General features: G+C 44.6%; 1 protein-coding gene across 6 annotated transcripts in view; it reads right to left on the bottom strand.

The window, feature by feature from the left end:
• The window catches only part of MAN2A2 (mannosidase alpha class 2A member 2), a 658091-nt gene that overhangs the window by 339652 nt on the left and 304501 nt on the right, over positions 1-13938 (bottom strand). For all 6 annotated transcript variants that reach the window (XM_085644368.1, XM_085644371.1, XM_085644369.1 and 3 more), the window contains one exon: positions 747-814. In XM_085644368.1, the coding sequence (XP_085500494.1) occupies positions 747-814 (68 nt within the window). The remainder of the gene's footprint in view (positions 1-746; positions 815-13938) is intronic.

The following is a 13938-nucleotide window of genomic DNA, read 5'->3' as shown; positions in this document are numbered from 1 at the left end:
GGCACAGATCCAGATGTTAGATAGCTTGCTGTGATGATGGGCCCCACATAGGGAAAGTTGATTTCATCCATATATCCACCAGCTCATACCCACATATCTATTCATAGACAGAAAAATCCACTTCTGCCTTCAATTAATTCAAATTCAAACACCCACAGAACAATCTATCCAACTCCTTCATATACCCACTTACCTACTCATCCATACAAACCCTCACCCACCTATTCACTTATCACACATACACATCTTTCTACACATACACACATACAACCCATACACACCTACCTACCCAATTACTATAATTACAGCCGCAAACTATGTGTACTACCCCATTCACACAGCCACAGAATCGTCCATCAATAAATAAGTGTACACAACATTTCAGTCATCCTCAATACTTCTCCTTTCCACCAACCTGGCAAACCATCAATTCCTGCACTCCCGTAACCATGTACTGACTCCTCTACTCTGGAAATAAAAGTGGCAAGTTCTTCAATCCTAATAAAAAAATGGACGCATAGATAACCCACTGGTTAGTTACTAATAGTTTTAAAATAAAGCTATGGTTTGTAAACCTATAAACACCTCTATTAAATTCATATTATTTTGGGCAAAAATATAGTTACATCCTGAAGTGTTGATCTACTGTCAGGGATTACATATTTGCACATGCCTCTGGCCCTGCAATATACCGTCAAACTCAGAAATAGCTTTAGGAGTCTCAGAAGATGGAAAGGTACCTTTACCTGGGAGAAGAATCTAGCTTAATCACGGTTCTTTCTGGCAAGGAGTCCTGATTTAATCTTGTGTAATCCTGTTAAAAATATAAAAAAGCTATGCTCAGAATTGGTCAATATAAAAATGTAAAACTTCAGTCACTGCAATCTGTGCTTGGATATACCAAAGACCAGAGATGAGGTCGGTCATAAAGGTTCCAACCACTTACAAATTACGACAAAAGGTGATTTTGACATCATCATATTTGACTTGTTTTCCCCCTTTAAAGAAATGGAAAAATATGTTACTCACTCTGTATTTATCTGTTCGTATCTGTAGTGCTGTCACTTAGTCAAGACTGTTAGAGCAGTGGTGACACAGACAGGGAGTATCTTGAATTGATAGCGATGGCCACTTACCATGAAGCGGAGGTAGCGCCGGTGGGCAGGATGGATGGGGACGTGGGTGTCCTAGACGTCTAATTCTGCCATGTAATCGCCTTGTTTACGGAAAGGGATGACATCCTGTAGTGTTAACAGATGGAAATTGGCAGAGCCTGAGGTCCATGATGGGCCTGACGAAGCTGGCCTTCTTGGTGATGAGGAAGTAATGAGAATACAACCCCTAGCCCCACTGGTCAGGGGGTACAGTCTATAAGGCCCCTTTTTGGAAGAGCGCCTGTACCTTTTCCGGCAGAAGTTTGAGATGGTCGCTGTTGAGGGTGTGACTTAGGGGTGAGATGTGGGGAGCAGGTGTGAGAAGTTCTAGGCAGTACCCATGGTGAACCACTACTAACATGTCTGTTGTGATATCCTGCCTTTGAGGAAGGAAATCGTGCAGTCTCCCCTCAACAGGTGTTGTGTGATTGGGGCAAGGATGAAGAGAGATGGGGAGCCAATGTTCTGAGGTGGAGGCACCTTAGCCGGATCCTTCCTCGCCCTTTCCCCTGTTATTGTTGGTGTATTCTCATGCCGCCTGATGATGGTATGGCTGCTGCTGCTTTTGGTATGAGGGGGTAGGGTCTGGAGAAGCAGCTTTGCTGGGAGAATGCTTGTATTTTTCCTACCCATGGTGTTACTACCTTGGCTTTAACGGGCTTCCTAAAGGTATGGGGGGCTTATTCTAGCATGTTCTTTAACATAAGGAGAAACTGTACAGTTCTTTCAGACTTGGACAGTGTTTTCACGAGCAAAAACCGTCCTTATGAAGGACATGCATGTCCACTTTGTGGAAAGTGGCTGCTCATTGGATCACCTTGTGGTACGCTGTGATCTTCTCTGGCGGCGATACCCACAAAATAGTGATCCAAATCTGAATCCCCTGCGGCATTGACCATAATTGTCCCATGGATGACCTATGGACGCTGGATCAAATAGTGCCTCTTTGGAGAGATGGCTCCTTGATGACCCTACACTCACGTCATATCTATGTAGTCGACTGGATGTCCAGACCCTACCACCCGCTACCAGAGTGGTAATACTCACATGGCAACAATCTCTTAGACGGATGGGTTGGTGGGGCTGCCGTACACGGGTAACGCCCCTATGGCACAATAGACTGTTATCCTACCTAGCAGATCTGCAGGGCTTTCGGGACTGGGACCAGATAGGAATCTCCACCATAGGAGAAATAATGCATTGCCTCATTCTTAAATCACTCCAAGAACTTAGCCGTGCATATTTCATGCCAAACACTCAGTTCTACAAATCCCTGCAACCCTGACATGCTATCACACCTCATTTAGCCGTCACACCCGTCCCGAACTTCAACCCACTCAAGGGTAAACTAACTGGGGATCTGGGCGACCACAACATTTCTAAAATATATCAATCCCTTATCACAAAAAGTATCACCACACTAGGAAAACTGAAAACCTGCTGGCAGAAAGAAATTGGTAACCTAGATACCGAAGACTAGGCTGAGGCTCCGGAATCCCCGCGAGGAGCTGCCATCTCTACGAGATTGAGACTAATACTGTTCAAGGTCCTTCATAGAGGCTACTATACCCGCAATGAACTATGGAAATCAGATAAACCCCTGGCAATCAGAGCATTGAAAAAAGGCATGGACTTTTGTACGGGGTTAGAACTACCGTTATATCGAGCCACAGAATGTCCACAGAAACATAAGAAAATCTGGAAGAGATGGGCTGAATACCACGGACTAATACTTGCAGAACATTTATCGATCTCATAGACTCTAAGCCCCAAACATGCAATCTGGCGATATGACATGTGTATGGTCGCTCTTTATGGACTTCAACGCTACAAAGGGATTTATTTATTTAAATACAATGAATTAGGCATTGGGTTTAAAGGTTATGTTTGACCAGTTAATATGTGACATGATAAATGTATCCGGCTCGCTGGCCATTGAGTACTTAAATGCAATAAAATGTGTTATGAAAAAAAAAAATTAGTGCTTCATTGTGCACATTTTCCGTGTGGCATGTGTACTGCCTGTACATTCACATCTGTACATAAAACCGTCACCCTTAATACTACTTTTACTTGGGAACTGAGGTCACATACTAACTGCAACACCAGTAATTGCATTTATCTCCTCACATGTCCCTGTAATCTGTACTATATAGGGATGACGACTAGACCAATCAAATTGCGAATCTCTGAACATCGCAGCAATTTTCGGTGCAAAAAACAGAACACCAAAATCAGTGCCCATTTTCTAGAGAAACAACATTCCCCAGACTCTGTTAAATGGCTGGTTCTAGAAACCAACCCTCAATTGTCACAACACAGTCTTTTTAAGAAGGAACAGAGATGGATACACCGTCTGTCTTCCAATGTTACTGGGCTTAATGATGATATTCCCTGGGGAGCCCTCAAGCTTTAGCGTGACATGCTCTTGGCAACTGGTCCACTCTTCTGCCTTGATCTTCACATATGCTTAAGATGAATTAACCATTACTGCAACGAGTATGCTCTCCAGTGTATACCAAGGTCCACATTATCAACCAGAACCCGTTGATACTTCTTACTGAGGTTGTCTTGGCATCCTGCCTCCACTCTGCATCCAATTGAGACAAAACTTTATTGACACCTCGCTTCCCAAACCAAGATGGCCGACGATACTGTCTTTTCTTTCCTTTTTGGAAAGTAATTCACACACATTTGAAGATTTTTGTTCATTCTAAGACTGATAAACACTGCGCACTAACATCTTACTAATACACTATCCCAGCCCGCAAAAATAAACTCCTCGCTACTCGACCGAGTTGTAGCTCCGATCATGTGACCTCGTCACGTGATATGACCGGATGCATTTAACTTCCACCGAGCGTCCAGGTCGTCACCTCCCAGACCCGGTGGCTCGGGTAGGTCAAGAGTCAGAGCGTGAGCGGGGCAGATGTAAGTACTAATACACGGAATCCGTGTCTTCATTTTTAAGACCAGCAATCACCCCTCCTTTTCCCCGAGCGCTTGTGATACTCTCGTAATGCCAGCGCGAGCTATTGGCTCTCCCGCTGACATCAGGCTGTCTGCATCGGTTGTTAGAACGATGCTCTGACCGATTCCCTATTCTTTATTATAATTCCTCTAATTATTGGGCCCTAGCGGAACTCGTGTCATAGAATTGCGACCCCACTGATTTACACTAGACCACTTCAACACGAGCAGACAGTCTCGAGTCGCATGAATTTTATCTTAATTTTATCTTCACCTCACATCCTTTGGGAATATAACATGACCGTGGGGTTAATCAGCCAGCGAATTTCTAACAGCTTGATAGTGCCATATGTCCCCATATGTTTTAGCTGTGATTATTGCATTATTTAAGCTCGCTATCACCTTCTAGTTCAGACCTACTTTTAGAGGTCCTTCGCCTCACGCTGAGTCCACCGAGAACTGTTGTGGCCTACAGTCCTACTGAATAGGGTGAGTCCAATGATGTTTTCTGCCGCTTTGATTGTTTTTAAATGTTCCACATAGGTGTTTAGCCACTATAGTTCACCTTGTTGGTACACCACTTTTTAGGAGCAGTTGCTGACGCTCAAGCACCAGCAGTCACCACTGTTGCATTTTAACTATGTTGGAGATGAATCACCTTGCAAGCCTTTTTTGTTATATTTCCTGATACCTGTGGCTATATTTCTCTACAATGATCAACTTAATGTACTGTTCTTTCTACAGGTAGCACCAGACCTCAACAGGTATTTTAGGAATAAGTTTTTTTGTTCACATGACCGACTGTGACTAGGAGACACTTATACTATAGATAGTCCCCTGTTACCATTGTAGATATCTTGATAGGTCCTGACGAATCGCGAGCGCACGAGCTCACTGCGAGAAACATGTTGACCACCAATCACATGCACTACAACTAGAGACATTACACTCTACCTAGTGCTACATACACCTTTTTAATCAGGGAAGGAGACCATTAAAATAAATTGATTTTCCATACTGGTACTTTCGACCCTGTTTTAACTCACTTTTTGTATCTACAACAATCAGGCCCACACACCCGCACTTCACCTGACGGCTGTTGGATTAAAAGAACTCCGATAAAGTGCCCCTTTTTAGGGAGCCCGTTAGGCATTGCACCGCCGGCCCGACGAGGAGCAGCCCAGATGATGAAGCATGACACCTGAAAGGGTGTGTGAGGGCATTAAAATCCAACAAAAGGATTACCCACTTCACACATAGTATACATGTAGTCCTTCTAGGCTAAATCACCGATTCACCTCCACTCCTTTCCTCTCCCTGAGGAACTACTGGTAGCCTTCTTTTCTAAAAATCTCATTGCCGGGGCACCCTACCAGTTTGGACCTCCCACTCACTCCTTGTGAGCGGAAAACGCCCCCCTGATCCCTCCCTTTTGATACCTACGTCTTGCACGGCTTAAACCCCCGTGGGATCCTCTTATTGGTGGGTGAGATTTGTTCTATCCCCCAACTTACCTAATCTTTTCCCTCTCCCTTTTGGGAAAGCAGTACGGTTACCCATTTTGTAACGGTTTTTACACCCCATCCTCCCATCCAACCCTTCCATCCATGGAGGGACAGGGCTTGAGTTATGGGGATGATCAAGCAGCAGAAATTCTCCGGACCCCGTCCATTCTGGGTCTCGACCAAGAACTGGCCACTGGCAGCCAATCAGGTGAATGGCAATCACTCTCGGATATGAAAAGAGAATGGGTACGCATCACATTACATGGTGCCCTTATGACAGAGTACTTCAGGGCCAATATCTCTCCAAATGGCCTCGTAGTGAAGAATTTTCCCAGAATTTTCTGGGAAGACGGGCAATTCAAAGTCGAATGGTCTCAGATATCGTGGAAGTGTACCAGGGACCTTCTCATTCTGATAGTGAACACTGCGAAGAGATTGGCAGACGAGTTACTTACACGCATTCAGACGATGGAAAGTAATCTCAAACAAAACAACCCTGGCTCCCAGTATAAATCAAAACTAACTGAGATTAACAATGAGATAGCCGAACATAGAGAATACTTGTTGAAACAGAAAGTAACAAAGCTCCAAAAAGACATCAAACGCTTTGATAAGGAAAAAGTCTACCCTTACCTTAAAGCAGATTATGTCCCGCCCAATACCAATTACTCATCAGACATTGATTCGGATTCCTCAAGAAGAGGATCCTCTACCAACAGTGACTCTAGCACTGAGAATATGAGACCGAATCAGGCTAGAGGAAAGAAAGGGAGACGTGGATACAATTACTTTCCACCAACACCCTATCAGGGACCAGCTTTCTGGCAATACCCTATGTACCCACAGGGCCCCCCTCAATTTGGCCCTCAAGGTTTACCTCAATTTGCACCTCAGGGCATGATCCAGCCCTCACCTTTTTTAGGCAGAGGTTGGGGCAGAGGGCGAGGGCGAAGACGAGGGGCCCCACAAGAGAAAAGAGTACAATGGGAGGAACCACCACAACGGGGAGTGGAAACCAGGAGTCACACCAGGAAACAAACTTAGTTGTCAATTTGTCTTCTAGACAATTGACAGCCACAGAGGACAACGTCCTACAGAAAGGACTAGGATTTGTCCCCACCCCCAGGGTAGACCCTTTCAACCAGACTTGCGAATTACACCAATTCTTCCGCAAGATCCGGTTGAGATTTTTCTTTGAGGGCAAAGACGACATACCAGACAATGACTCAGGTTTACGTAACCCCTCCACCTTTACTCCCCATTCAGGGATGATACCAAATGAAGTACTCACTTATGAACAGGCAGTACTTAAGGATATTAAATCCATTCCTACACAGAAGCAATTCAATAACCTCAGCAGAGCAGAGAGGCTTGCTATTACAACGTTAGCGGACGATCCGTCTATTACCATCAAACAGGCTGACAAAGGTGGGGCCACTGTTATAATGGCAACCACTGATTATGACAACGAGTGTCTGCGTCAATTGGGCAACAGGAAGTACTATACACCGATTCCGAACAACCCTACTCAACGTCTTAAAACTACTATTACTGGTTTGGTTGACTCCGCAGAAAGCAACGGTTGGTTAAGTGAGAAGGAGGCTTCCTTCTTAATCCAAAAAGAACCAAGGACCCCCTATTTCTATGTTCTACCAAAGATTCACAAGGGGGTCACACCAGTACCTGGACGCCCCATAGTATCGGGCATTAACTCAATTCTAGAACCGTTGTCACAGTTCTGCGATCATTTTTTGCAACCTTTAGTGAAACGCACGCCTTCTTACATACAGGACACGACGGATGTTCTACGCCTATTGGATCAAACAGAGGATACTCATAACGTCAACTTCCTCATCACTCTAGACGTGGAAGCCCTATATACTAACATTCCACAAAGGGCAACTCTTGAAGTGATCGAGGAGGTACTTGGAGGTGAACTTTGGGAATCACCGACTCCAGTGTCCTTCATCATTGAATGTGCCACCATAGCCCTTACAGAAAACTTTTTCGAGTTTAAAGGCCAATTATACCACCAGACTCAAGGTACTTCCATGGGAAGTACCTTTGCTCCGAGTCTAGCCTGTTTGTATATGGCCTGGTTTGAGGGGTTACATATCTTCTGTGATACGAATCCATACCGTCAAAACATTCTACTATGGAGACGATTCATAGATGACATTTTGATTTTTTGGTCAGGAGATTCTGGGAGCTACGAAGCATTCTATACATGGCTCAACCATTTGAACTCCCACCTCAATTTCACCATCACAGCGTCCCCCTCACAAATCGCATTCCTCGACCTAACCATTATGTTGAGCGAGGGTATTCTATCCACGACTCTTTACAAGAAGAGCACTGATCGTAATAGCCTGCTTCACTTTACCAGTCACCACCCGAGAGCTCTCAAGGAGAATTTGCCCTTTGGGCAGTTTCTTAGATTGAGACGAAACTGTAGCACTATTGATACTTTCAAAAGTGAAGCAGAAATCCTTTCCAATAAATTAAGAGAAAGACAATACCCGTTGAAAAGTATCACCAAGTCCAAAAAACGGGCACGAAATAACAACAGAGAAGCCCTTTTGGAACCCAGAGAGAACACCACTACTGTTTCGGACATCCTTACCTGTGTCACAACCTTCTCACCCAACACCAACCAAGTTGTTAAGGTTCTTAAGAAACACTGGAATATCCTTAATACTGGGCAAATGAACCTTGAACCACCTAGATTTGCATACAGACGCACCAAAAACATTAAAGACTTGGTAATACAAACCAGACCGAGACCCAAAATCAAACCCACACAGAACACACTCTGGCAACTGCCTGCAGTGAAAGGACATTTTCCGTGTGGCATGTGTACTGCCTGTACATTCACATCTGTACATAAAACCGTCACCCTTAATACTACTTTTACTTGGGAACTGAGGTCACATACTAACTGCAACACCAGTAATTGCATTTATCTCCTCACATGTCCCTGTAATCTGTACTATATAGGGATGACGACTAGACCAATCAAATTGCGAATCTCTGAACATCGCAGCAATTTTCGGTGCAAAAAACAGAACACCAAAATCAGTGCCCATTTTCTAGAGAAACAACATTCCCCAGACTCTGTTAACCCCTTCGGTGCTCATGACGGAACGGTTCCGTCATGAGCCACGGTTGAGCTGTGCTCATGACGGAACCGTTCCGTCATGACCACGCCCGCGCAAGATTCCGTCAGCACAGCGGCGGAATCTGCGCAGCATAGAAGGGGTTAAATGGCTGGTTCTAGAAACCAACCCTCAATTGTCACAACACAGTCTTTTTAAGAAGGAACAGAGAAGAATACACCGTCTGTCTTCCAATGTTACTGGGCTTAATGATGATATTCCCTGGGGAGCCCTCAAGCTTTAGCGTGACATGCTCTTGGCAACTGGTCCACTCTTCTGCCTTGATCTTCACATATGCTTAAGATGAATTAACCATTACTGCAACGAGTATGCTCTCCAGTGTATACCAAGGTCCACATTATCAACCAGAACCCGTTGATACTTCTTACTGAGGTTGTCTTGGCATCCTGCCTCCACTCTGCATCCAATTGAGACAAAACTTTATTGACACCTCGCTTCCCAAACCAAGATGGCCGACGATACTGTCTTTTCTTTCCTTTTTGGAAAGTAATTCACACACATTTGAAGATTTTTGTTCATTCTAAGACTGATAAACACTGCGCACTAACATCTTACTAATACACTATCCCAGCCCGCAAAAATAAACTCCTCGCTACTCGACCGAGTTGTAGCTCCGATCATGTGACCTCGTCACGTGATATGACCGGATGCATTTAACTTCCACCGAGCGTCCAGGTCGTCACCTCCCAGACCCGGTGGCTCGGGTAGGTCAAGAGTCAGAGCGTGAGCGGGGCAGATGTAAGTACTAATACACGGAATCCGTGTCTTCATTTTTAAGACCAGCAATCACCCCTCCTTTTCCCCGAGCGCTTGTGATACTCTCGTAATGCCAGCGCGAGCTATTGGCTCTCCCGCTGACATCAGGCTGTCTGCATCGGTTGTTAGAACGATGCTCTGACCGATTCCCTATTCTTTATTATAATTCCTCTAATTATTGGGCCCTAGCGGAACTCGTGTCATAGAATTGCGACCCCACTGATTTACACTAGACCACTTCAACACGAGCAGACAGTCTCGAGTCGCATGAATTTTATCTTAATTTTATCTTCACCTCACATCCTTTGGGAATATAACATGACCGTGGGGTTAATCAGCCAGCGAATTTCTAACAGCTTGATAGTGCCATATGTCCCCATATGTTTTAGCTGTGATTATTGCATTATTTAAGCTCGCTATCACCTTCTAGTTCAGACCTACTTTTAGAGGTCCTTCGCCTCACGCTGAGTCCACCGAGAACTGTTGTGGCCTACAGTCCTACTGAATAGGGTGAGTCCAATGATGTTTTCTGCCGCTTTGATTGTTTTTAAATGTTCCACATAGGTGTTTAGCCACTATAGTTCACCTTGTTGGTACACCACTTTTTAGGAGCAGTTGCTGACGCTCAAGCACCAGCAGTCACCACTGTTGCATTTTAACTATGTTGGAGATGAATCACCTTGCAAGCCTTTTTTGTTATATTTCCTGATACCTGTGGCTATATTTCTCTACAATGATCAACTTAATGTACTGTTCTTTCTACAGGTAGCACCAGACCTCAACAGGTATTTTAGGAATAAGTTTTTTTGTTCACATGACCGACTGTGACTAGGAGACACTTATACTATAGATAGTCCCCTGTTACCATTGTAGATATCTTGATAGGTCCTGACGAATCGCGAGCGCACGAGCTCACTGCGAGAAACATGTTGACCACCAATCCCATGCACTACAACTAGAGACATTACACTCTACCTAGTGCTACATACACCTTTTTAATCAGGGAAGGAGACCATTAAAATAAATGGATTTTCCATACTGGTACTTTCGACCCTGTTTTAACTCACTTTTTGTATCTACAACAATCAGGCCCACACACCCGCACTTCACCTGACGGCTGTTGGATTAAAAGAACTCCGATAAAGTGCCCCTTTTTAGGGAGCCCGTTAGGCATTGCACCGCCGGCCCGACGAGGAGCAGCCCAGATGATGAAGCATGACACCTGAAAGGGTGTGTGAGGGCATTAAAATCCAACAAAAGGATTACCCACTTCACACATAGTATACATGTAGTCCTTCTAGGCTAAATCACCGATTCACCTCCACTCCTTTCCTCTCCCTGAGGAACTACTGGTAGCCTTCTTTTCTAAAAATCTCATTGCCGGGGCACCCTACCAGTTTGGACCTCCCACTCACTCCTTGTGAGCGGAAAACGCCTCCCTGATCCCTCCCTTTTGATACCTGCTTCATTGTGCCCCCATAAGAGAAGTGAATAGATCCCTCTGGTGAGTGTGGAGGCAATGGAGGTGCTGACTCAGGAAGTGGCGGTCGTGGGGGAAGGTGGGGGGTGGGAGAAGGTGGAGGTGATGAAGAAAGTGGAACATAGACAAGATTGCTGGTGTCCCAGTCCTTGCAGTTTTTAGGCATGGGAGTTGGAGGAGGTTCAAAATCCAATTGTTCCCCAAAAGTTAGTTTCCTCTATCCCAAGCACAGACTTTAAAGGTGTTGTTGGAGAGAGCTTTGCTGAGAGTTTTCCATTTAGAGATGATTAGTCATTTTTGCCTTGCTACCAACTCTTCCTGCTGTCTCTGTAGGATAGGTTGCTTTGAGTCATTGAAGCCCGCGCTGATGGAATCCTCAGTGCAGATGGTAGCTATGGTGCCGATGGCACCCTAAGAGTTGACAATGGTCCCGGGCCTGAGGTTGGCCTTGATGCCGGCATTAAAGGTGTTTTCAACTCTAAAGGTCTGTGAGGTTTATGGCAGATGCTGGGGCTTGCTGGAAGAGGATGGTTGATGCCCAGAGTCCAGAACAATGTCTGCTCCGAAGCCTTTGATTGGTGTCAACCAGGGCCCATAGGCAGCGGAGGACTTGAAGGCTGTGTGGTGGTCAGAGGCCTAGATGCCATACCCCATCGGGAGTGGTGCTCAACCTCTGTCTAAAGCCTACTCAAAGGCCTGGTGTGAGTGTCTGTGTCCACCATACACAGAACCCTTGCAGATGTCTTCGTTCAAGGGCTGGAGATTGTCCAGATGAGGGGAGTATCTGGTTCTTCTTCCTCCTGGTCTGAGTCAGAGGAAAAAAACACACCTGTGGGTTGGGCGATGGCTGATGGGGCATAAACACCCGAAGGTGTGCAGAGCATATGCATCTACAACACATACTATGAATATACTATTTCTTCATCTCTTCATGGCTTACCACCTTCTTTAGTCTTCACCCCAAAAACATTTTCCTTGCAGCTCACTTCTTATCAATGTACCACCCTCCCACTACATTCCCTCTGTCCCATACATGTTTTACTATACAAAGAATGTTAAAGGTTTTCTTTTCGCTTCCATATATTTCCGGACAATTCGGTTCATTGCTGATTGTGAAATGCACTGACTCCCTTCGGGGTAAAGTACCCGCTATATAAAAAAGTATACAAAATATTTAAGAAGCAAGTAATAAGATTGACTTATCTGCAAGTACTGGTTTAACATTTCAAAGAGAAAATATTCGAAAAGGTGTCAAATAAAAGCAGTAGTACCAGACTACTGACTAATTAAACCAGCAATCCTGGAATTAATGCCTAGACAAAATATAAACATTGCTTTTTAAAAAACAGAAGGGCTGCACTTAAAATCCTAATCTTAATTTGGTGGCAGTAATGCCTTTGAAGATGTACACCAGTATTTTGTGTCTCGGCTGCCCAAAAGCAGAAAAAATAAACTTTGTTGGGCCAGTGTCCTTGAAATTATGTTTTAATAAACAACGTTGGTGCATTGTACGTGTAAAACTATGCAGTGTGGAGATAGAAAGGAAAACAAATACCCAGAACGAGACAATGCCAAAAGTAAACAACATCGAAATACACATTTGAGCCTTGCAGCAAAGAAAACTACAAGCTGGTTGCCATGGAGCCCAGACCCTACTTTACAACTAGTCTATATTCACAGAAAATCTAATGTTGATGGGGCTACTAATGTTGACGGAGGATTCAATACAGGTTGCATAATAAAAGCTAATTCAAAAGTCAAGGCATTACCAGGCCAAGAGGAACAGGGGCAATTTACAGCTGCCCAGGTATCAGGCTCATAATTATGAACATGTCACAGGGCAGCTCTGTTCCATTTCTTTTTTGGGCAAGGCAGTGAGCACCAAATACTCCCTGTGCCATTGAACCACATCAAGGAGAAGAAAATGTGATTTGTAATCCAAAAATCTTCACTGAAGTCCAAAAAGTAGAATAATGCTGTCTGCATGCAGGGATACTGTAACACTTAATTCCCAAAAATAAACAGCACATGTACTTATACGGGGAGAAAAGCTGTTATGTTCCAAATGAATTTATAATTTCCAGTCTGTAAAAACTTTTTTTTTTAATTTGTTCTGTCTTATAAGCATGATACCTGCAAAAAGGAATACCCCAAACTCCCAAAAAGGCTGTTTATGACTTGACTCAAGAATATCGAAGGCACCGGTGATCTTTGTGTCTGTGTGGGGGTCCTCCCTGGTGGCAATAATTATTTATTTACATTTTCCTTTCCTGGGGCGGACCATTGGCCCCTAAGAGGGTGTGTAAGCCTCCCCCCACAGGAAAGGGAAACAAAGGTGGCTATTTCTTTTGTACCTGCTGCTGCCCTGGGGCTCTTCAGGTGCGGCCGCCCGTGGCTGTGCTGTCAGCCCACATTCAGCCACTGATTAGTTGTTGCGTCATTCACATTTTACTTCCACCCAGCGCACCATACACCACGGGGCAATGGGTAATCTCATTTGAGCTACTGATCAGTTATTAAAGCCATTCATGTTCTGCTATTGCCATAGTTTTTAGAAGGCCATTGCGGGTGGGCAGACACATTGCCCTCTGCTGTGGTGGGTGGAAGCAAAATGTGCATGGCTGAATAACAGTTCAGCGGCTGAAATGAATTCAGCCCTTGCCCCATGATATATGTCATGTAGGATAGATTTACCACATGAACAGCACAATAACTGATCAATGCCTAAATTGTGCTCACCCATTTCCCAATATATACTGCACTGGGAGGAAGAAAACAGTGAATGACACAATAACTGATCAGTGCCTGATGGGGGATAACACATTGCCCTATTCTGTGGTGGGGGGATGCAGAGGAGCACATGATGCAAATAGCTAACTTCATTGTGAGTCACCCGC

Source organism: Triturus cristatus, chromosome 3_1 (genome assembly GCF_964204655.1).
Source record: "Triturus cristatus chromosome 3_1, aTriCri1.1, whole genome shotgun sequence".
Classification (NCBI taxonomy): Eukaryota; Metazoa; Chordata; class Amphibia; order Caudata; family Salamandridae; genus Triturus; species Triturus cristatus.
Note: the sequence above shows the minus strand (reverse complement) of the source record. Positions and strands in the feature narration are given on the sequence as shown.